The 25639-nt window shown below is 44.7% G+C and overlaps 1 protein-coding gene across 1 annotated transcript in view; it reads left to right on the top strand.

The window, feature by feature from the left end:
• Positions 1-3136: 3136 nt before the first annotated feature.
• The window catches only part of LOC147709785 (uncharacterized), a 1097608-nt gene continuing 1075105 nt past the window's right edge, over positions 3137-25639 (top strand). Inside the window, exon 1 of the mRNA XM_086928225.1 lies at positions 3137-3272. Coding sequence (XP_086784351.1) covers positions 3143-3272 — 130 coding nt within the window. The 5' untranslated portion in view covers positions 3137-3142. The remainder of the gene's footprint in view (positions 3273-25639) is intronic.

Here is a 25639-nt window from a genome sequence, read left to right as displayed (position 1 = left end):
AGGTCTTTAGAGGTCGGCTGCAAGGTCATATTCAACGGATCATTCAAAAGTCAGCACTTTATGTCCATCTTTGATCTTTATTATACACCGTTAAAACTGTCGAAATGGAACACTCAGAAGGCTACCAATTGCAGTCGTCGTGGCCTCTTTGCTGCAGACTCGATCCGCATGTTTTTTCATTGTCCGAAATTAATTCAATACGTATCAAAAGTACAAGATTTTCTAAATCTGATTGTGGAATCAACTGTTTTATCACCTGAATTAGTCATTTTCAGAATTCAAGCCGATCAGATTGGGAATAAGACTTCTGAAGAAGAGGGTTTTCTATTTTTGGCTATGTCTGCAAATCGATTTTGTATAACTTCGCGGTGGCTAGACCCTGATCCACCGATGTTTCAACATTGGCAATTTAAACTGCTTAGTATTTATCGATTAGAAAAGGCTGTGTATAAACTTAAGGGCCGGAAAAGAAAGATTTTTTTGTCAAAAATTATGGTCACCGATTGCAAATTGGATTTAAATCAGGTTGTTCCTGCATTCATTTTCTGTTAATCCTTTTTCCGTTTAATGAATTAATGTATTGTAATTTCCATATGTATTGTCTGTATTCCCCACTATGCAATGTTCCACTGCCAAAAAATCAATAATTTTTTTTTTTTAAAAGCGACAACTTTGAAAGCTTTTTCAATGAAAAAATCGCCAAAATTGATAGTTCATTCAGCTCAAAGCCCTCCGCCCGCACAGAAACCTAGAGTCCTGCAACTAACCACAACACCCCAGTAACCTCATCTATCCGCTGGTCATCCTTCCGGCCTGTCCAGGATGAAATGATAAGCAATCTTATCGCTTCTGCTAAACTTCCCTCGAGACTGACCAAGGAGTTGAAGCTCACCCTAGCCCCAATGTGGGGCAAGATCATCAACAGCTCCTTGAGCGAGGGTTCCATTCCTGAGTGCCTCAAATTAGGACAAGTCACGCCACTTCTAAGAAAACCTGGCCTTGACCCCATGGACATGAACAACTTCAGACCGGGCTCGAACCTTCCGCTCCTATCCAAAATTCTTGAAAGATGTGTGCTCTCACAATTAAACCAACATCTAGAGAACACTAATCTACTTGACCCACACCAATCAAGGTTCATAAAGGGCTGCAGCACTGAAACCACAATCCTAAATGTCCTAGATGATCTGCAAATGTCACTCGACTCCAACCGATGTAGCCTTCTCATCCTCTTTGACCTCTTGGCTGCGTTCGACATAGTTGATCATACCCTGCTACTCAATGTCCTCCAGGAGAGAGCGGGCATTGAAAAGACGGTCTTAAAATGGTTCTCCTCTTTTCTCAACAACCTCACTCAAAGAATAAAGATCAACAGCTTCGAATCAGACCCCCTCCCCATCAGCAGAGGAGTTCCTCAAGGGTCAGTACCCTCCCCGCAACTCTTCAACATCTACATGGAACCCCTCACATTACTTCTAAGAAACTCTAACATCCCCTTCCACTTCTACGCGGATGACACACAACTCTATTTAGAAACCACATTGATTGTAGACATTCACAGACTAAAGGGTACACTCATGGAGGTCCAACACTGGCTCTCAGCCCACCACCTCAAACTTAATGAAGGAAAAATTGAAGTACTCCTCCTTTCGAATAAAGATGAAAACCCCCAAATAGTGGATGGCTCAAAACCTTAAATGCCCTCAATGTCTCTCTAGCGCCAACGGACTCTGCAAAATCCCTAGGGATCACTCTTGACATGAAAAAACACATCTCAAAAACCGCCAAAAGTGCGTTCCTGAACTTGAAACTTCTCTACAAAATTAAACCCTTCCTCCCCCCTAAAGATCTGGAACAGGCCACTCAGGTACTGGTGCTCTCCAGAATTGACTATGGCATCACAGTGCTGACTGGAACAGCCAAATCGCACCTGGGACCTCTCATCTCCACCCTCAACGCAGCAGCAAGAATGGTCACAGGAACAAAGAAATATAAGCACATCTCTCCGGCACTCAAAGAACTGAAGTTGCTCCCAATAGACCAACGAGCCAGCTTCCGCACAGCTTGCCTCACACATAAAGCCCTGCATACAGGCAAACCAGAATACCTGGCCACCAAACTCAAAAGGGCCAGTCAATCCAGGAACCTCAGAAGCTCCAACACACTCCTACTCATCCCTCCGAAATCACAGAAACACAAAACCTCAAATAAATCCTTTGCGGGTAATGCTCCCAGGATCTGGAACTCCATCCCACCACATATCAGAATGACCGCCTCCTTCCCGCAGTTCAAGACGCTACTCAAAGCCCTCTTCCTTGAGCGCTCCGGTTCGTAACGAGAACCCCACGCTTGACTGTGAATGACCGCTATCTCTTTGAACCCAGAGCCAGATGATTCGCACCTGATCTCCGTCCCGTATTGCGCTCAAGTTGTTGTTGTGCAGACTTTACTTCCTGCTTGTGTTCCTTGTTCTTATTTCTCTGCCCTCATTTTCCTTTGTTGCATATCTGTATTTGTTGTGAAGCGCTCTGATACCCTCGGGTTCAGCCAGCGCTACACAAAACTTCAATAAATAAAAAAAAAACAAAAAAAATGCCAACAGGTAGGTTGGAGGCCACTGCATGGCATCTGGGACGAGCTGCAACATGCAGGAGACCTGCCTCCTGAGTGGCTAGTTGCTGTATCCCCTGCAGGGGACTGCATGTGGCAGGCAGGAGGGTAGGCACTGAAGATGATGCAGCGGCATCCTAGGACACATGTACGTAAACAGTATATGGTCCGGATCTGCCATCAGGGACCCGACAGATAAATCTGTAATATCGGGGATTCCATTTTGCGTACCCACAGTCTTCCAAAATTAACCCTGCCATGTTTGGAACTGTGAATCTCACAGTGATATGTTCCCCACCAAAGAGCTCCATGCAGTGTCTGTTCATTGATAAACCTTGACATACCCCCATCTTTCTATAGCTCTAACAGCTTTCTTTCAGGCACACAAGAGGTCAAAAGAGGAAAAACTAAGCCTGTGTGGGATTTCACTGCATGGGCATCACTGTTAGACATGTCGCTTTATGTTGATCTCCATCGGGAAATCATACATGTTAATACTTATCACCTGTTTTTGGTTTCAGCAAAGCCAGGAATGTGCCCACCATACAGCTTCAAATGTTATGGTGAACTCAGTATTCTCTGCCAAGGTGATGAGGACTGCACCGAGGATCAGAAGTGCTGCAACTTTCGATGTAATGTAAGCTGCACAACACCTGTATTGGGTAAGTTCATGTGTGCAGGAATGGTATCTATGTGTGCGAAGGTGGTATTTCTATAGCACAGTGCTAGCCAAAGGCTCTACAGGGTCAAAGACAGTTATAAATTCAGCGAGTGATAGGAGAAGTACCCATCAGTTAATGTAATGATGTGCATCTTCAACTATTTCTGAAATTGCTGTACAAATGGCACAAATATGAAGGATATGGGGATATTGTTCCAGATCCTAGGCACATAGTACAGGCTTGCGGCCTGTGTTTCATGCCCTTATTAGTCTGCAGTCTGATGGTGTCCCTGCTGCAGGCAATCAGAGATGGTGAGCTTGTCTGCAAGATAAAAGGGGATACTGGGTGTGACCACTTTGTAAATGCTGCAGTTGGTTTTGAAGAAGGTGCAAGCCGACATGGGGAGCTATAGAAGTCCGTTATTGCCTACAGATATTTTGTCAAATCTGTATCTGCACATAATAATTTTCATATTTGGGTGAGCTAATAAAATATTAAAGTTGTGGTCTATACAGTTCTACCCAATTTTAAATTCACTTACACTTTTTGCACTGCTTATTCAGTAGCCACTACCACTGAAATTCTGCACCATCCACTTAACAACTACACTATGGCAATATCACAAGCCTAGAAAACATCCATAGGCTGTGAACTCTGTCTCCTGGGCAAGGAGAACCCAGATGATGTCAAGGGCGGTACAGAACGGCTACTGATGGGAAAATGTTACCCATGCTTTTGAGCCTGAGTTATTTTAGTACTTGTCACACACAGGTGCATTGTTCGGGTTTTCACACCACAGTTAACAATGAGTTAGTAACTTAATCTATGCTTGTCATATCGTGGTCTTATTTTGGTTCAGTTGAGCATCACTTTTGTTGACCCCTAGATATCCTTTTTGTTATGAGTTCAAATTATGGGGGTATATATCTAGTGGGTCGTTAAATTTACCCTTGGGCCCCCTTCTTGAATTTTTCTTTTGGAGCTATAGAAGTTCCCTCAGGATTGGGGTGATGTGATCATGTTTCGTCAGACCCTGGTTAAGACGTGCTGAAGCAGGTAGGATGCCCTTAATATGTGCCAATATGGAGCCTGGGAGGCCAAGCTGCAGAGTGTTACAACCGTCCACATGCAAGAGTATGAGAGCTTGAACAGGAGATCTAAAGTAAGTTTCTAGGAGAAACAGTTTCACTTTCTTTAGAAGCGAGAGATGGTATAATCCTACAGAGTCTACTGCAATCGGAAAGCAGGATATATTTCTGCTTTTTTTCCACGTTAGACCCTGGGAGATCTGTGTTTGAACCTCAGAGACCCTATTAATAAAAGAGGCTGCCTCCTCTGAGTCCCCTCTCTGTGTATACCAATGGGAAACGCATTATCTTGGGAGAGACTATATTAATATTCAAGAGGCAGAAGTGATAAGTACCAGTGAATTATTTGTAGGAGTTGAAAGGTGGTGCAGCAGCTAGAATGGGAAAACTGCTTAACGCACACCTTAAAGTCAAGACCCACCGTGCCCTTGCTAAGAAAGCGAAGGAGGTCAGGTAGTCCGACTGGCCAGTAAGGAGAAAACCCCCAATCTGCTTGGCCTTGACTCTACACTTGATGGTTCAGGGGAGGAGGAGGATTTATCCCTTGTTGCATCTTCAGAATAGGTGGGCACAGCAGTTGTCTTAGGCAAGAACTTTGCCTCAGCTATGTCTGCAACATCCCTGCAGGATAATGCAGAGACCGAGGGTCCCAGCAAGGTGAAAGAGCCCCAACAATTTGCATTATTTCTGAAAAAGTCAACGCTGCAATCACCCTCTCTAGGCTTTAGCTCAGCCCTGAATCTCTTAAAGGAAACCTCAGCCACCATATTATCTTCAGCTCCAGTATCAGTAGTAGATTTGGCCTCTACGAGTCAGGAAAAATTGCAAGGTAACCTGAGAGCCGATCCCTTTACAATCTTGGGGACATCCGAGGGGCAAGTTTCTAGTCAAGGTGAGCCAACCTCTTTAATTTTATCAACTGCTCCGATTAGAAGACATGTGAGGGAACCAGACACATCAGGAACATCATCTAGTCAGACTGTTGTACCCTCTGGTGCTCCCAGTATTTTGTTGACTTCTCAAGTTCAAGCCGATACTCCGAGACAGTCCTGGGCTTCTCCACAGAACTGGCTCCCCTGACTGGCCCGAGCTCTTCTGAAGAGGTTAGGGAAGGGCTGTGGACCCTCCTCTTATTTTTTTGAGCCCAAATATCGAGCCAGCTGGTGAATTTCAGATGAATATTAAAGATATGTTGACTCTAATCTTGGAGGAAGTTTATGAGCTGAAAAGATCACAGAAAGCCGAACTTTTCTCTCTTCATCAGCGACTGGAGAAAATTTAAGAGGCTATGTCAAACTTGCCTATTAGACTACCGGAGGCTGAAGCTAGGATCTCTGTTCTGGAGGACCAGATGACCATCGTAATGGGAGAAGCTAAAGCGGCAGCCAAAAGCAAGAATCTCCTTGAGAACAAATTGGAGGAATTAGAAAATTATTCTTGGAGGTCCAACCTCCTGATAGTTGGAATTCCGGAAACCTTGCAGTTGGTCAACTCATTTATTAAACAAAAAGTTATCCCAGAGTTCGAGGGTGATCTCACCTTCACAAGGGTTCATCGTGTTCCTGCCCGCCCGTTTCCCAACTCTACGATGCCACGAACAATACTGTTAAATTTCACTTATTATCGTGTAAAAGAGAGAATACTGACTAAGGTAATTCAACAGAAACAGTTTGCTGTGAACGAGACTGTAAAATTTATTTTCTCTGATATGACTGCTGTGGCGGCACATCGGAGAAAGGAATTTGTAAAGATCCTCCACTTGTTTAAAGCTAATGGGGCGAAAGCTTCTATTGCCCAGCAGTCCAAATTAAAAATCTTGGTCAAGGGCAAATTTTTCATGTTCTCCGATTTGGATGAAGCCCAGGAATTATTAAAAGAGATTTCGCAGTGCTCCAGGGCTTAGAAGGATTTGCTTGATGTACTATATTGGTTATTAAGAATCAATGTGGGGGGAGAAGGAATACGTGATCCTTTCAGTTTCCTTAGGTTTCAGATCATATAATCAATAGAGAAGGATCACTTGTCCTGCATAACTAGGGTATGCAGCGTTCGTTCTTACTAGTCCCAATATTCAATTCAAATAATCTTTATTTCGATCATTAGAGATCATAAAAGATATACAAATAAATGCCACCATAAAAACGTTAAAAATGAGTTCAGTATTTTAGGATTCAAAAATTCATGATTACAGTCTAATTAAAATGAATGCGGTTTGGTTTAAGAACTAATAGTTCATGCAGCATTAGAGTCCCTTATAATTCTTGCGCGTAATCTCCACATTGCCGTCAAAAATTTCGCCATTACAAACACAGTTGGAGCTGTTAAGTCTGTTTTAAGCACTCTGTAAGCTGGGGCATAAGTTCGAAAGCCCAAGTTCCTTAGATAGGGGACCAGCCAATAGCTCCTGATTCTACTGTAGGCTCTGTAGAACAGTACCACATGCAGATCACTTTCCAGCTTATAGTTGCATGCTGGGCAGTTACCCAAGTCCAAGTTACCGTCCCAAGATTTAGTAAGGGACCTCAAGGGAAGAGAACCGTATCTCCATTGCAAGAAGATCTTTCTTACATACACTGGCGTCATAGCGTCTAAGACGTACTCAGGACTGTAGGAGTCTTTTGCTTTGATAAACGTATCGGTTAGGGAACCTTCCCGGATTGAACTCAGAGATCTCTGGAACATAAAGTTGTAAAACAGTTTGGAAAGTTCTTTCCTCGGGAGCCTTACGGACATTGCTTCCGGGTTACTCCATAGCTCTGGGACTCCGAGGGTCGAACACATGTACCTGATGTACTTCAGCTATGGGATTTTAGCCACGTGAATTAACCTAAGAAGCTCCTGCAATTCTCTTCTGTAGTGGGCCAAATCCTGACTGCTCCACAAACGTCTCCAGTAGGTCAAAGGTTTAAGGCCCAGTTCCTCAGTGATTGGTCGCAATGCCAAGTCCATTCTCAAGGGGAGAAGAGGAGTACTCGGTGGGAGAGCTGCCAGTTGTCTAATAAAGTTGTTCTCTGCGACCTGTATAGTCTGTAGCGGTGTATGTCCCCATAACTCGGCCTGTAGGTAATGCCTCCCCGGGCTTGGGCTTTGTAGATGTGTATGGCAGGGGCCAGTGGGCGAAGAGAAGATTTTTTGGCGATTCTTGTAATGGCACCAGCCCTCTGAATTAGTTTTGTGGTTGCCTTTGTTTTATGTTCTGATTGAGGGTTAACACCATCGATGCTAGTGTTATTTTCCTCCTGTGCTGAGTTTAATGGATCCCCATTGTTCATGACGAGCTCAGCTCGTCATGAGTGTATGGAGGTGTACACCATGACGAGCTGAGCTCGTCATGAGCGTCGAAGGAGTTATGCCGAGATACTCAATTACATAGACTCTTTCTAGGGATGTGGATCCCAAGCGGGGATTTGGGCAGCTTTTGGGTTTATGATTGAGAATCATGAATTTGGTCTTGGAGGGGTTTATTTCCAATCCCCTTTCATTGCAGAACTCCAGGAACCCATTCAAGACTCTCTGTAGCCCCATTGGTGTTTTTGACAACAGCAGGGTGTCATCCGCGAACATAATCTCTGGCACCCTGCTGCTGTTCAATTGCGGCGCATCAATATTAGGGATCCTGCTCAGATGCTCTATCACCCCGTTCGTGAATAGACAGAACAGGGTCGGCGCCAACACACAACCCTGCCTTACCCCTCTTTGAACAGGGAACCTATCTGTCAGCCTACCGCCCTTGCCGTATCTTACTCGGGCGTAGTTGTCTGTGTGTAGCCTGATTATAATCTGGAGAATATCTCCAGGGACACCCAGATCAGCCAGTACCGCCCACAATTTGGCCCTAGGGACCAAATCGAAGGCGGCACGGAGGTCCACGAAGACCGCATACAGTGACCCTCCTTCTAGATGTACCGTCTTCCAGTACAGGATGTTCAGTCTAAGTATTTGATCAACTGTTGAGACTCCCTTCCTAAATCCCGCCTGGAGGGGGCTTAAAATATCAGTCTCCTCCATCCAGCCTTGCAGCCTGTCCAGGATTAATCTGCCAAACAACTTCTGGGATACATCAATGATGCTGATTGGGCGATAGTTGGCGGGGAGCAGGGGCGACCCTTTTTTAAATATCGGGACCACCTCCGCTCCCAGCCAAGTATCCGGTATTTTCATTCCTCCCAGCACTGCATTGAATAAAACCATCAAGTAGGGTGCCCAAATCCCAGGTGCCTGCCTGAAGAGGTCACCCGGCACCCCATCCAAGCCCGGCGCCTTTCCAGCGGAGAGCCCCGCTATTGCAACCCTGATGTCTTTTATGGTGAAGGGAACAGAAGTGTGTGTGGCAGAGTAATAGGTGTTGTTGTTTCTAACTCCTTGTTTTCGGGGGAATATAGCTGCTGGAAGTGGTCTTGCCAGACGTTTGCTGCAATGTTGGGTTCGATTGCCGAGGGAAGGTCCCCGCTCCCATGGTTGATTATTCTCCAGAATCTACGGGAGTCCCTTTTGGCTAGGGACTCCGATAGATTCTTCCAATGCTGTACATCCCACTCTATTTTAGCGTTAGCTATAAGTGATTTGTAAGCACTCCTTTTGGAGCGGATCTCCTCCCTAGGGCCTCCTTCTTTTATGGTGGATAGGAGGTCTCGTTTTGCCAATCTACAAGTGCTGTTGTACCAAGTGTTCCTGGTTGGTCCCTGGATTCTTGGTCGCCTTGTGCTAAAAAGATAGACTTCAAGCTTCTTAATTAGGTGTTCATGTACTTGTGCTAAGTCCTCACTATTATCTCGTAGGGAGTCTAAATTCCATAGGTCAAAAGCCTCCTCGAGGATAGGGATAATTCCAGCATAGAGAGAGGCTAGCTTCTCTTCACTAGAGGCAAGCTTTTCCCATCTTATCCGCCTCCTGTTGTTGTCCAACAGGTGTCCCCCTTTCAATTCCTGCTCGCTTGACACAGTCACCCATGGAGAAGGGGTGGCGTACTCCAGTTCCAAGGCATTGTGGTCACTGTCATGCCTGGGTATTATTTTAAAGTCCACCACCCTTTTCCATGTCTGCATTTGTACCAGGAAGTAATCTAATCTGGATTCCCTCCCTACTTTATTAAATGTACATTTGCACGGGATGTCAGACCTAGTGCGGCCGTTACAGGCTCTCAAACCATAGGTGAGATTTAGTGTGTTTATTTGGACGGCCAGCGGTGTCCATGCTCTAGGAGGGGGCGCTTCTGTCTGGGGAACCTGCCAACTTGAATCCTCCTCTAGGGAGGGTCCATCAAGTAGTCCAGGTAATGGTTCAAAATGAGAATTGAAGTCCCCCCCTATTAGGCGAAAGATATCCCCAGGGATGGTTTCTAGAAGGCACAACAGTGCCTCTATAGTTTTGGAAATGGACGCTGTTTGGACTGGCCTGGAATAGATATTTATGACTAGTAGTTTAAAAGGACCCGGCCATTCGAGGAGGACGGCCAGTATATCTTCCGAGTCTACTGTATATCTTGAGGCTAGACATCCTAAGTCGGAAGCCACCCAGGTTGCCAAGCCTCCAGATGGTTGGCCTCTCCCACCCCAGGTAGCTGGGATTGAGAATGTCTGGAAGCCCCTAAAGGAAGTCTCATCCCTTGTCCAGGTCTCTTGAAAGAGAAAAACACTTTTTGGGTGTATTAGCGCTGCCCATGAGTCCGAGTCTATTTTGTTGGTCAGGCCTGCCACATTCCAAGAGAGTAATTTTAAAGTTTGTGGGGCAGTCTGCGTGCCAGGTTGGTTGACCGTGTGAATTATGAGGTCTAACCGTGATGCATTATCTGTAAGCCCTTCATCCATGGGTAGGCCTTCCGGGATAATTTCCCTATTATTTGACTCGTGGGGTAGGTCTAAATTCCCAGTAGTGGATTTCTCCTCACTAAAGTTTGGGGAGTCATGATTGCCTTGTTCCACCCCTAGTGGTTGCTCATATGCCCCTTCTACAGAGACCAACTGTCAGTCCACCATTTCAAGGCAGTCATAACGGTTAGACAGCGATAGAAATGGTGGCTGGTAGAATCTTGGGGGCCATGGCACCTCTCTGTCAAATCCATCCCTTCCCATTCCTCTTCTCTGTACAGATTCCCATCCCCTGCAGTTGTTATATATGGTCTGATGATCAGGGGGGATTCGCATTTGATTAAAGGGGAGTCTCCTCCTTCCCTGGTTACCCTCCCAATTTCCCTGTGAGTTCTGGTGGAATCCTCTTCTCTGGTCACTTGTTATGTGATCATTTGCTGGGTAAAAGAACGAAAGAGGGACTGGGTGAATGGCACTCCCTTCATCCTCCAGAAAGGAACTACAGATGAATGAGACTGTTCCTGGCTCTTTAAAACTCCCCAGTATACAGTCACCGCTGATTGTTTTAGGTCTCTTGCCTACCCACGAGACTCTTCTTTCCATGCGAATATTGCTGGTCATACCTCTGGGAAGAGGTCTGTGTATTGAGAGCCAGTTGATTACTTTATTTTTTAAAGACTCCCCTGTCTCGTTTGAATCCGATTTTAATTCGGGTACCCCAACTAGAGTGACAGTATATGGAGCTACCTCAGGTGGGAGATTGACAGTGACTGTTCTAAGTCGTTTTACCGCTGGATTATTCAGGTCTGGCACGTTTTGGTTGGTAGTCGAGGGGGGTTTAAGGGGGCTTTTGTATTGAGGATTGAGCTGCGTGTTATCATTAGCTAAAGATGATTGTTGTTGTGGGGTGGGAAGTTGCTTTTTGGGGGCGCCTACAGAATTCGCTAACATTGATGATTTAGCTTTTACGTTTGATGTTTGGTTACTAAGTGCTTTTGTATTTTTAGCGCCCGATGAAGTTGTTGTTACTGCCTCGCTAATTTTTACAGATTTAGGAGGATCCGGGTTGCTTTTATGTTTTGGATCGGTGTTGGAAAATGTGGGGCGGGGGGCCCCCGTTTTCCAACAGTCCATAAACTGTGAGGCAGTTTTCTCAATTTTAATTAGTCTCGCCTCCATTTTCATCAGGCGTGCTTCTAGGGGGCTTAAGATTGATTTGAGGAGATGACCTATATCTGCTAGTGTTATGTCCTCTTCAGCTGCCTCGGAATTGTGTTCAATGGTGGGAGGTGGCAGATCAGTGAGGGTGTCACTAGGCGGTTCCTGGGAGGGGTCAATCGATATCACAGGTGAGATTCTGCCCTGGATAGTATGTCTGTACTAGATGTGTTGTGTATTGACCCTGCCTTTGTCCTCGCTTTTTTTGCCTTCCTTTCCTTATTGCACTGTTTCCCCATTTTCCTCTTTTGTATGGCGCCCTCCCTTAAGCCCCGATCTGCGCTCGATGTCCTTGCTAAATTTGGGGTGTCAGTTGTTAGGGGGAGTTTTTCCCTCAGTGATATGGGGCTTTGAATGGTTAGATCAGTTTCCTCCCCCGTATTTGTTGTATTTGGTGGTTGAGTAATTTGCGTCAATGGCAGTGAAAGGAGACTCATATCCTCTGAATCACTTAATGATCCCTCAGAGAGGTCTATAGTAGTGGATCGCTGTACCCCACCAAAGGCACCGAGCTGTGAACTATCTATAATCCTCCTATCCTCAGGAGTTTTTGCCTGCGCTATAACGCCCATCGATGACCTCCTGACCCACTCTATTTCCTGCGAAATTCGTCTTTCTAGAAGAGTGATATCATCTATCAAGAGGGAACCTGCCTTCAGAAAATAGTTATCTATTTTACCTTGGTTAGGGGCAGTTGTTATGGGGCCATTAGCTGCCAGGCAGGCTTTGCTCCGCGTCTCCATTTTGCTCATAATGAGCAATGAGCAATATGGCTCAAGGACGCCTAGGGAGATGGCAATGACTTAGTAAAAATCAATGGTGAAAGGTGAATATTGGGGAAATTCCTGGTATAGGTGGAGTGGCCCAACGTTCTCGAACGGCCTCAAACGGCCCGCTCTTTGCCCGGTCTTCGCCCCGAGCTTCGTCCCGCACGCGTCCCGCTGCGTGAGACGATTTGACTGTTTATATCCTCCCTGTTGGGGGGCGGGGCCGCTGCGGGAAGAGGCTGCAGGTGTGTAGACTGCCTCGCAGTCCCGCAGCGGTGTGGGCGGTGAGGGCAGGTCCTTCAGTCAGCAGCAGCAGCTCTCTGGAAAGAGCCGCGTCCAGGGGGAAAAAGGTTCCGATCCAGCGACGTGTAGATTCAATCAGGAGCAGGAGCACCAACAATGCCCAGACAGGTCAGCCCCACGACTCTGCCTCTGAGTAGCACCCGCGCAGCGGGTGCTGCGAAAGTTTATAGAGCACCAGGCGGGGGGGCGGGGCCGCTGCGGGAAGAGGCTGTAGGTGTGTAGACTGCCTCGCAGTCCCGCAGCGGTGTGGGCGGTGAGGGCGGGTCCTTCAATCAGCAGCAGCAGCTCTCTGGAAAGAGCCGCGTCCAGGGGGAAAAAGGTTCCGATCCAGCGATTTGTAGATTCAATCAGGAGCAGGAGCAGGAGCACCAACAATGCCCAGACAGGTCAGCCCCACGACTCTGCTTCTGAGTAGTCCCAATAAAAAATCCTCATGCACGTGTTTTAGATGGCAGATCAAGCGGTATATCTTGGTTCTTCGCTTTCCCTCACACGTGTGTGCATTATCATTGGGTTAAGTTGTTTTGCACCCTCCACCAGGAGGTTATACCCTTAGTTAAGAGCAGTAGTGATCAGTGATGTGTTCGTGATTTGGTGAGGTGAATAGGTTTAAAAATCTCTTCTTCCCAGATGTGTGTCTTTATTGATTCTGTTTTTAGAGACAATATAACAAAGTTAAGTGACTGAGAGTGATTATGATTCTCTCACATTATAGTACGTGATATAGGTCGACTTGTTTCAGCCCTTGGTTGCCAGTAGGTCCATCGGGCTTTCTTCAGGACCAAAGTGTAGGGAGGGGAGAGACCATTGGCGTCTCTTTGTGTAATGAGCAATATAGGTATTTCCTAGTATGCCATTTTTTCAAAAAGGAAGCGTCATTTATTCAGGCTCCTTGAAGGTCGCTAGGTACCTGTAATGAAAAATATAAACTAGACAATGGGAATGGGGGAAGTGGGTTTACATAAAACTAGAATACTGGTATAAATTCACCAGGAACATATAATCCGCTAGTTAAAGCGGAGCAACTAAAAAATAGCAATACTTCAATTGACCGTCCCTAACTCTTGGTCAGGGTCAACTCTCTCATCAATGGCAATTTTTTTCTCCTCAAAATTGGCACATGTGTAAGGCTCATACCCCTGTTCGGCGGTATGTTGTTTGTCATCATTCACATGGCTTATTCTTTAACTCAATATCACTTTCATTAGTCTTGCATGCGTTCAGATTGCGTTACTTAGCCTGAAGGCGCTCACTCAACATCCCATTCAATACTCCTGCGTGCGTTCTAATTGTGTTTCATAACATGCAATCGCTTATCAGTCTGTATGCCCATTCTCGTGTCTTTACTTGTTGCCTCTTATTCGTATTTGCAATAAAGTGACCCAGTGTAACTTTAAATAATTTGGCCTCGTTATTCCAGTGGAGCCGTAAACGACCGGCAATATGGCTCATTTTCACATACTTTTTTTGGGTTATTATTACCTCATAGGGGATCCTAGTGGGTCAGGGAGGCCTTCTAAAAACAACAACGAGTGATTCAGAATAAGTTTAGAGCAGAGGATACTTGCAGCAACCCATGGGAGGGAATTACTAGCAAAGGCCGCCTTTTTTAGTGAGAGGCCAAGCCAATCAAAGAACAAGACTAAAAGGAGTAACATGGCAGGATCAACCACGACAAGTACAAACCAGGAGTGTGACCAGGGGAACAGCAGGGACGAGCACAACAACCTTGTAGTCAACCTCACAGATAAAGTGCTAACAAGAGATCAAGAACGGATCCTCAATAGGGTCCTTCGGTATGGGCAGCTTATAAGGGGTTGTCTTCATTCTCAGCTTCCCTTAGAGGGACAGCAATATTTTTAAGTAAGAGAATTCAGGCGGAGGTAGTTAACTTCGATAAAGTAAAGCATGGCCGTTGGTGCTGGGTTACCTGCACCCTTAGATAGAGACAGAGACCAATAACTTTGTCAGCATATATCCTCCAGTTGAGGATAATTACAAGGTCTGTGAGGATTTGTTTCAATCCCTAATCCAGACATCGGTTCAGCTGATTTTGGGGGGTGATTTCAATGTTTTAATGAATCCCAAAATCGACTCCTCTATGAGGGCTAAAAAACTGCTTCAACCTATAAAAAAAATTATACAACATTATCTAGCAACCCTGGATCTGCAGGATCCCTGGCGTGCGGCCTAAAATCACGTATACTTGTTTGTCGGGTAGATTTCGCCTTCATCTCGTATTGATTTTTTTTTGGTTTCTCGCAGATTGTGCTTTAGTCAGCAGAGTTTCCTACAGAATGGATTCTCCGATCATGCCATGTTGGTGCTTGAGCTACAAGTAGAAGATGGCGTCAGGACCCTTAAAAGACCGTCGTTGAACAGACAGTATTTTAATGAAGAGGAATGGGTGGGTTTCATTAGGACAGAGATCAAGGAATTTTTATCACAAAATTGTGGGTCTGCACCACTGAGTGTGGTTTGGGACACTCTTAAGGCCTTCATTCTAGGCTGAATCATTGGAAAAGATGTAGAAAACATAAAGAAAGCTAAGGAAGTAGGAGAATATTGGAGCAGAAGGTCCAAGTGGGCATTTTCTGCATTCCTTAACAACGCCTCTGTGTTCAATCAGCGTCAGCTGGATCAGGTTAAATGTGATCTCTGTTCAAATTACTACACCCAAAGTGAAACCTTCTTCCAACAATACCATCAAAAAACATATGAGGAGAGTAATTTCTTGGGTAGGTTTTTGGCCTGGCAGGCCAGGAAGCAGGCTGCCTCTAATCAGATCAACATGTTAAAATGCCCCTTAACTGCCACTTGCACAGAGGACCCAGTTAAAATCGGTGAAATATTGCTGCAGCATTATGGGTCTATCTATGGTCAACAACAGCCGGTGGATATGACCTCTTTCAATAGATTATTTGCTCCATAACGGTCTACCGACACTTTCGGAAATAGAAAAATTATCTATGGCAAGCCCCTTCACTACTGAAGAGTTGGAGGAGGTTATTAAGAGCCTGCCGAATGACAAAGCATGTTTCCATCTGAATTTTTCAAAGTTTTTTATTGTTCAATTGCAGACTTTTTCCTTCCTTTAGTCAACTCTATGTTGGAGGGGGGGGGGACAATACCAAAATCCTTTAGATAAGGCAACATAGTTAGTTTTCTGAAAAAAGGTAAGAACAGTGAGGACCCGAACTCTTATCCTCAGATAACGCTGCTGAATTCAGACTACAAAATTGTCACTAAGCTGTTTTCGATTTGGTTTAATCATCATGCAGTGCAATTGATCCATCCGGACCAGAATGGTTTTATTTCCGGTAGACAGTTAGCTACCAACACACATTATTTAACTGATGTATTACATTATTTTGACACTCAGAGGATACCCGCATTAGTTCTTTTATTAGATGCCGAGAAGGCTTTTGACATTGTTGTGTGGGAAACATTGTTTATGATCCTAGGTCATTTTGGTATTTCCTCTAAGATCACAGCTTTGATCCATAATCTATATCTTAACGCTGAAGCTAATGTTATTATCAACACTTCGGTGGCTGGGCAGGTTAAAGTAAAACGTGGCACCAGGTAAGGGTGCCTTTATCGCTGGTTTTATTTGCTTTTTTTATCAAACTGCTGGCAATAGCAATAAGGAATTGTGCTGATATTCGTCCTCCAATTCAATCTATGGCGAAATTGAAACTATAAGCTGACAATATCATGCTTATTATTAAACCCGAGATAGAGGTTCAGGCTAAAGTTTTCCAGATCTTTGAGGATTTTGAGTTTTTAGGGGGGTACCGTATTAATAAAAGGAAAACTGAGATTTTATAATGTGGTGGAGCAAGCTTGGATCTGCACCCCATCATTCTTTCTTGTGCGAATACTAAACCTAGGAGATATCTGGGGGTATATTTTTCTGAAAATATCAGGGACCTATATCACCTGAATTATGTACTGCTCCTTCAAAAAACTCAGGCCTTGTTTTTTTTTAAAGTTTGAAGTTTATTGAAATATAAAGAAACAAAGACAGAAAATGAAGAAACAATCAAGAGTTATGAGAAACATGAGACCAATCTTACATAATAGTAAATTACGTTAGGGAAACTGAAGCATAAAATATAAAAATAGGTAATGAATATGAGGAACATAGGGAGATGAGGAAATATCTTAAAGTACGAAAGTATATAAAGAATATGATAAAACATTAGCTGTAAAAGGTAATATAATAATCGAATAAAATAAAGTAATGCATTCATGGAGGTTTACAAACTTCAACAGTACGTATCGGAAATGGTGGAGGAGGTTTAGCAACTGTGGATAGATAGTTAGTGAGGGGGAGCCATAAGAGATCACGTTTGATTGCTAAGGAGATAGGAGAGACAAAATTAGTGTCAAGTCGATGATTAAAGCAAACTGCGTTCCACCATGCAGTAAAAGAGACATCATTAGCTTGTTTCCAGTGTGATGTGATATGGTGGAAAGCAATAGCTATGCAAAGGTCAAGTAATTTTTGGTTGGGATGGGAGTCAGCAAAGATGGGAGAGAGGGTACCTAGGAAAATGTGTGAAATGGAGAATGAAACAGTAAAATTGAAATTTTTTTGTAACTGGGACCAAACTAAGTGCCAGAAACGTAATATAGGAGGACATTCAAATAGCATGTGTTTCAAATCAGCTGAAAGGGATGTGCAGGACCAACAAGTAGATGGAGTGTCTGGGGAAAAGGAGGACAGGAGTAATGGAGTGAATAATATACGATTATAAATAAAGAATAAGGTTTGTGTGGTATTTGCAGCTCTAGATGTACTATGAATCTTAGACCAGATTTTGTCCCATAAAATAATGGACCATGTGTGAGATAAATCTTTTTCCCAAGCCAACTCAACCTTGGATTTTGTACGGTCAGCAGAGGACTGCAGAGATTTATAAATAAATGAAGCAGGAAGGGATTGATCAATAGCATTAGAAATCGAAAGATGTGGGGTAGGGATAGAGTTAGAGGTTGGGAGCGAAGAAAGATATTGTGTAAGGGATGGAAGTATCGATAAATATTGTTTACGGGATGAGGAAGGTAATGAGAATTGTGTTTGAAGATCTTGGAAAGAAAGAGGCTGATTGTCTGAGAGAAGTTGTGAGATCCATTTTAGACCAAGGGAATGCCAGGATTTCCAATATAAGGAACGGTTACGGATTTTGAGGAATTTATTACGCCAGATAGGTTGGGCGTGGGTGGAGGAGGCAGATGGGTAGGTGGATACTAAGTATGGACGAAGAAGAGAGCAAGAATGAGAGATGATGGGGGAACATATGGATGACACCTTAGAGGTAAAGGAGAGAACTTCTCGAAAATCGTAAGGATGAAGTAAAGAAGATTCTAATGTGAGCCATAGGGGAGGAATGCGAGGAAGATCTGAAGAGAGCCATCTCATAGATTGTTTTAAAGAAAATGCTTTATGATATGACTTAAAGTGGGGGAACTTGACACCACCAAGGGATTTGTCTTTTTTCAGGGAAGAGAGTGTTATCCGAGATTTTTTGCCTTTCCACAAAAATTTTAATAGAAGGGAGTCTATCGATTTTAAGTAGTGATCTGGAATACGAATGGGAATCATGGAGACAGAATAGAGGACTAAGGGTGCTAGCATCATTTTGATGGAATCTAATCGACCCCACCAAGAAAGGAATAGAGGGTTCCAACGAGTTATTGATGTATTGATTTTGTTAGAGAGAGATTCGAAATTAAATTTAAGGGTGTCTGAAATACGAGGGGCAAACCAGATACCTAAGTATTTAATCTTTGTGGGCTGCCAGGAAAAGCCAGAAGAGTCAAAGAGATGTTTTTGGCATAAGAGGTTTAAAGGTAAGATTTCACATTTATCAGTGTTAAGACGATAACCTGAGACGGTAGAGAAAGAAGAAACTTGACGAAGGAAGGAAGGGAGAGTTGTTTGAGGGTTTGAGCAATAAAATAAAATGTCATCAGCGTACACAGATAATTTAGCTTGTTGATGAGCTCAGGCCTTGTTTTCACGTCGGAATTCTCTCCCTTTATCCATCTTGGAATGGGGGGGCTTGATTAAAATGTCTGGTCTTCCTCTGTTTAATGTTTTGTTTTCAACCATACCCTGTAGCTTAATAGGCTCCTTTTTCACCCAAGTAGAGTCTATGTTTACAACCCTTCTTTGGACAAAAGAGTCATCACGTATTGCACTAAGCACTTTATACGAAGATCTAGAACAGGAAGGCCTAGCTCTCCCCAATCTAAGGGACTACTACAATGTTTATTTTGCACAATTTTTAACTAGATTTAAGCCTCAATTGCAATCACATCTCTTTATTAATAGTTTTATAAACTTAATGTGTAAGGAAAGTCAGATCCATTCCCCCTTGACTATCTTCAAATCCCCTAAACTTGTCTGTTATAAGAGCCTTCAATGGGTTTTTAAAAAACAACAGGCCTTTTATAAAAGATATTCCATCCATGTAACTAACTCTGTCACTTTACTATCTGGCATTTTTCTATTAGCAGGGATTGCACAATTCTCAGAACTTATATCAAAGTTGGCGTCGGGTTCCGTAAGGTCTCAGATTTTCCGAGGAATGGAAAATGGTTAACTTTGACCGAAATGGCGCAATTGATTGTCAATGATTTTATTCTTTTGGGGTCATACAACGTCTCCCATAAATTCCTTGCTGAACTAGACATATCTCAAATTGTCATACACCACCAACTAGTCCTTGATCTTTTAGAGGATGTGCCAGGTAGAAAACTGGGCGCATGGAAGAAGTATTTAGCCCAAGGAAGGGTCCCGGACTTTGGATAGAAGGCAATTAAAAAATGGTCTGATCATGAAAATTTAGAAATTTCGGCCAACTTGTGGTCAGTTAATAATAAACTTAATTTTAGTACATTCAGAGGTGCGAATTGGAGTAGGATGTTGTTTTTTAGTAAATGGCAACTTCATCGAACTCCTCTTTCTCTTTCGAAAATGTATGCCAATCAATCATTGCACTGTTTCCGCTGTATTGCCCACCCTACAACTAATTGGTCGCATATTATGTTGCAATGTCCTAAGATTCAGAGGTTCTGGGAGGATATTTTCTGTTATCTGGAATCTGAATGATGTCTTCAATTTGGAGTGAATGATTTGTTAATCATTTTTGGTTTTGACCCAGATCTTCTTCTTCCGGAACAATTGGTTAAATTTCTGTATATTGCAATGGCAGTAGCAAGATTTTTTCTGCTGCAAAGGTGGCACACCGATCTGATTCCCTCTGTCCTAGAGTGGGCTCATAAGATGGAAGCAATCAAGAGAAGTGAACGCGCTTATGCACTATGTGCTGGGGGGCTTAGGAAGTTTGAAGTAATCTGGGCTACATACTTTGATTTAGATCAGGATGGGTCACTGCCTTATTCATGTTTAAAAGCTGATTGTATTCAGTATGTTCTTTGTATTGTCCCTGATTGTTTAGTGCTTTTTATACTATTTATTCATTCTTGCAATTCTAAATTTTATGCCTAAAGATAAGCTTTGTAATTTAAAAAAAATGTTTATGGATGCACTATGCTAATTGTATTGTAATTTTTGGACTTCAATAAAAATTCCCCAAAAAAAGAAAAGCTGGAACAATGGTTCCACTCTTCAGAAAGCTGAGAAAAAAGAAGAGAGAGAGGGATTCCTATAACATACCAGCTGAATCACATATATATGAGTACTTTTTACTTACAAATGTACCAGCTAAAATATGTTTTTTTTAAAATGTGATTTCTTCCTCAATCGAACCAATGAATACGACAGTTAAAAAACGTTGCACTGGTTGAAAGTCCAAAGATCCACCCTCATATTTTATTTCCATTTCAAAAATCAACAATAATTTGTACGATTTACCCATTCTATTGCAACCTAACATAGCCATCATTTAGTTTTTCAAACATGTCTTTGCTGTATCTCACAGATTAATTCTTCTTCATTCTCTACTTCATATTTCAGGCCAAAGTATATTTTCATTTTTTATTCAACTTTCCATTTCTTATTTGCATTTTAATGCTTCTTCTAAATGACATTTTTTATTTGGTTTAAATTGAACATCTTCACATTCTGACATGTGCAGTCGGAAAATTAAATCTAAGTCATTTGAGCTCAATATCTATGTTCAGTGTGTTAATAAAATATCCAGTAATTGAAAAGCTAGGTTTATAAACAGAACTTAATGATACAGATTTCAACCACATAATGATAACTCTTAATATTTGCATTTCATGTAGATTTTACCGATATAACTTCCACCCGGGAAAGAATATGGGAAAAGGTGCATAACGTCTTGTAATAGTGTGAAAGTATGGACCACGCTGGATAAGTTTAACTATTCTTTATTTAGACGGAGCGCCGGGAAACACAACCGCTTGCTTTGGAACGGTCGGCGCCAATGCCCTAAGATGGCCGCCTTCCGTTTCCGCTACTCCCCTTCCTGTTCCGCCTGGCGGAACACTAGAACGCTAAGGCGTTACCACATATCTCCCCCCTTTAATCATTGTGATTCAACAATAAAGTTCTTACTTCCAGTCCATGTTAAAGTCCTTAAATCTTTCGGGCGCCTTCACCTCTCTCCCAACTCTGGTCTTCACCTTTGCCACTCTCTCATTGCTTTCCTGTTCCCTTCTTGCTGTATGCTCTCCGCCTCTTTCACCATCCTTGTCTGTCACCTCTTCACCCTTCTCATCGTTGCACCTGATCCTATGCCCTTCTCTCTCGCCTGCTTCATCTTCATCCTCTTCTACTTTCTGCATACCTTCTTCTACGTTCTCACTTCTCCTTCTGCTACTTCCTTCTTCTCCATCTTCCACGACATTCTCTGATCCTTCTTCAACTTCACCTTCCCATTTGATGATCTTGCTGCATTTGGCCATCCTGTCCTGTGACCATACCTTCCCGTCACTCAGCAAGGCCGACCGGGCGTACGGCTCTAGAACTTGTAAAGGCGGTGAGAACTTGCTTTCGCCTTTCTTCTTGAGGACCGCTAGTTTGACTCTCACCCAGTCCCCTTTCTCCAGTTCCGCTCTTTTCACATTATGATTTCTGTTGAAATGTGTCGTTTACACCTCTTGTGCTCTCTCCAAGTTTCTTTTCACCACTGCTGGAGACCACTTGCTCTGTATCACCAGCTTCCTCCACGCCATGTTATCCTTGGTGAATGCTTCTCTCCCTCTCAAGATCTTAAAGGGGCTGTATCCGGTGCTCCCCGGTGTGATCCTATATGCCCAGATCATCCTTTCCAGTTCTTTCTCCCAGTCCAAACCATCGTTGATGGCTGCTTGGATGGTTCCCATAATCACGCGATTAAATCGCTCCACTTGGCCGTTTCCCGAGGGATGATAGATTGGCGTGTGCTTCACCTCTATTCCATTTCTCTCTGTGAAGGCTATCCACTTGGCCGAGGTGAACTGAGGCCCATTGTCGCTGATGATGACCTTCGGGATTCCTTCTCTTATGAATGTGGTTTGTAGGAAGTTCACCACTGCTTCCGTGTCCATGCTTTCTCTTATTTCAATTTCAGGCCATTTGGAGAATTTGTCGATGAGGGCTACCACATACTTCTGTGTCCCTGCTTTGTTTAGGACCGGTCCCAATATGTCCACTGATAGCATCTCCCAGGGTCCATCTGGTATTGGGAATTTGCCCAGAGGGGGTCTGATTAGGCTTTGCGATTTGTCTGCTTTAGCACATGATTCGCACTGCCTCACATGTCTTTCGACCTGCACGTCGATGGCCGGCCACCAGTAAGCTTGCCTGGCAAGAGCCTTGGTCTTGGTGATGCCCTGGTGCCCTTCGTGTAGTAAAACCATTAAATGTTCTAGTATGCCTTGGGGTGGTACCACTTTGTCCCCTCTCAACAGGAAGATGGGATTCTCGGCCAGCGATAGTTCCTCTCTCACTTCCCAGTATCTCCGGAGTTCCTCCTTTAGGTGTCTCTTCTCTGGCCAGCCATGGATGACATATCCCTTGATGGCTTCTAGATCAACATCCTCCTTGTATGCTTCTTCCCACTCTTGTATACTTATCACCTTTTCAGCTTCTTGGATCGTGGCAACAACATAGCCTTCCCACTTCTGTTCTTCTTGGTCGCTCGCGTCTTCCATAGCTGCCGCTCTGCTGAGAAAATCTGCCACCTTGTTCTGTGGTCCTGGGATGCGTTCCACATCATACACGTAGTCTAACAGGCGCAGAGTCATTTTTGCTATCCTGGGTGTGGCGTGCTCGTGGCCACTCGAGGTTAACACTCGGACCAAGGACTTTTGGTCCGTCTTTACTAGGAATCTTGCTCCCCACAAGTATTGGCGGAACCTCTCCATGGCCCACACAACTGCCAGCATCTCCTTCTCGATCACGCTAAACTTTTCTTCATTGGGGGCTAGGGATCTGGACGCGAAGCTGACTGTTTGCATCTCGCCCGTCTCTGACCGCTGCATTAAGACTGCCCCTAGACCCCGGTCACTGGCGTCCGTCGTGAGTATTGACTCTGCACTGGGGTCGAATCCTTTTAGAGGGATGGTGACACTCATCTCTTTCTTCAGTGACTCGAACTCCGCTTGTTCCTCCTGGCCCCATAGGAATTTGTTCTTCTTCTTGAGCAACTGGCGTAGGTGATGCGTCTTGGATGCAAAGTGTGGTACAAACTTGCTGTAGTATTCGGCCATTCCCAAGAATGACCGAACATCTTCTTTCTTGCTCGGGGTGGGGGCATCTTGAATGGCCTTCATGTTTGCAGTTTTGGGTTTGATCCCTTCTTCACTTACTTCGTGACCCAGATACGTGACTGACTGCACTCCCAATTTGCACTTCAACCATTCCGCTGTCAACCCGTTGTCCTGCAAGATTTTGAGTACCTTGTGAAGTTTTTCATTGTGGTCGTGCATGGACTTTCCCATCACCAAGATATCATCTTGAAAGAACTGGACGTCATCTACGCCTTTCAGCAACTTGTGCATCATCTTCTGGAAGACCGCGGCCGCAGATGCTAGGCCAAATGGCATCCGTACGAATTCATAACAGCCAAACGGTGTGATGAACGACGTGAGATGGGTGCACGAGGGGTGTAACTTTACTTGGTGATAGGCCGATGATAGGTCCACTGTTGAGAACCATTTGATGTTCTTTGTCTTTGACAACATTTCGTTTATGCGTGGTAGGGGAAACTTGTCGATGATTATATTCTTGTTTAATTCCCTCAGGTCCACGCACAACCGGACCTTGCCGTTCGGCTTCTGAGCCACCACCAACGGAGAGAGCCACTCCGCACTTTCTATGGCTCTGATCACTCCTTCCTTCTCGAGTCTGTCCAGCTCCTGTTGTACCGCTTCTCTGCTCCGGAATGGGATATTTCTCACTTTGTGCACCACCGGAGTCGCTCCTTCCTTCAACTTGAGGGGTGCTTGTATCTCGTCAGCTACCCTATTTGGCCATTGAATACTCTTGGGTATGCCCGTTTCCACGAGTCGATGTCATCTCTTTTGTCCATGTCCATAAGGAGGATTTTCTCGATTCCTCCCGGGTTGAGTTGGATCCCTAAGGCACCCTGGTCTCTCCAACTTAACACCGAGGGGCCTTTCTCCGCTATGTATAGTTTGCATATGGCTTGGCGGCCTCTGAACTCAAACGATATAGGGCAATACCCCAACATTGGGATTTTCTGTCCAGTGTATGTGACGGGTCGCAAGTCCATGGGGCGTAGATTCTCCCCGTGCTTTGTCTCGAACTTGTCCTCCCACACCTTCCTTTGAATTATGGAGATGGGAGCACCGCTGTCTGCTATCATTTCCAATGGTATTCATCCGATATGCATGTCCAATCGGGGCTTGTCGGTTCCTGACCCTTCCATCTCCAGTACCTGGACGTCTATGTACAGGATTTCTTCCAATTCTTCTGTCTCCTCCGATTCAGTGGTTTCACCCTGCTGTTCTTGGTCCATGTACTTGACGGTTGTCCCCTTCGGCTTTCGGCGGCATACTTTTTCGTAGTGACCGAATATTCCACAATATGAACATTTTGCCCGGAACGCTGGGCATACTTTATCGTTCCCTAGGTGCGTTGCACTCCTACACCTGTAGCAGCTTTGACGTCCTCCTTTGTTCGCTCTCTGATCTGCAGAATTATTGGATTTAGGGCGCCTGCTATCCTGATTTCTCTGCGGCTCTCTTTGCTTGGGACGCTCTCCTCTTGCTTGTGTCATTATCTTGCACACTGTCTGCGTACTTCCTGTTTCCTTTTTGGCGGCTTGGGCGCAGCGTTTGGATAGTTCGACTTTCTTTACCATCGCCCAAATTTCTTTGAGAGGGGCATCTCCATTTACCCATAGTTTCTCCTGGACATGGGTGCTCGATGTGTGCATGATAATCTGGTCCCTGATTAGGTCGTCGTGTAGCGTTCCAAACTTGCATGTGAGTGCCAGTTTTTGCAGGGCTACCACGTATTCATCTACTGTCTCATTACTCTTTTGTTTCCTTTGGAAAAAATTGTAACGGTCAATGGCGACACATACGACAGGCCTGAAGTGTGCGTCTAGGTCGGCAATGGCGTGGCCGAATACATCAGTGTCCATGGCATCCCTTTCTACTTTTACGATGGTGTCGTAGACTCTAATCCCTTCCGGGCCCAGATTATGTAGCAATATTTTTTTTCTTCTTTTGCTGGAGTATGGCGCGCCTGCCTCCTCCTCCAACGCGTCGAGGTAGTTGAGGAAATATCTCTTCCAGTCCTCCCATAGCCTCTCTGGTTCCCCTGAGCTGGTTAGGAAAGGCACAAGCTGTGTGAGGGATGACGACTGTACCGCCATGTTGTCAGCTCTACATCTGGTGGGCTGGATGGGGACGGCTCTCCCCGGGGGACTACCTGGCGCGTTTTGCCCGGCTGGGTCCCTTGCCTCAAGGTCACTGTCACTGTCTTCTTCTCGCAGCGCGTGCTCAGGAGCAGGTAGTGTCTGTGTGTCTTCCTCTCCTTCTGCCTGCACGTCTGCCACTCCTTCAGGGCGAGTGTTGGATGGCTCCCTTCCGCCCTCTCTCAGTTCCGCCAGCTTGCCTAGCTAGGCTTTCCCTCGCCGAGGCCGATGTTCCCTCCTGCCCCTGGCCTGCCCTCCGCTGCGCGGGCACTAGCGCTATGCTCGCCGGTGTGGCGTCCAGTGGGCTTGTGA

The sequence above is a fragment of the Lissotriton vulgaris genome, chromosome 6 (assembly GCF_964263255.1).
Source record: "Lissotriton vulgaris chromosome 6, aLisVul1.2, whole genome shotgun sequence".
Taxonomy (NCBI): Eukaryota; Metazoa; Chordata; class Amphibia; order Caudata; family Salamandridae; genus Lissotriton; species Lissotriton vulgaris.
The sequence above is the reverse complement of the archived record's forward strand: the minus strand, read 5'-3'. Positions and strand labels throughout refer to the sequence as shown.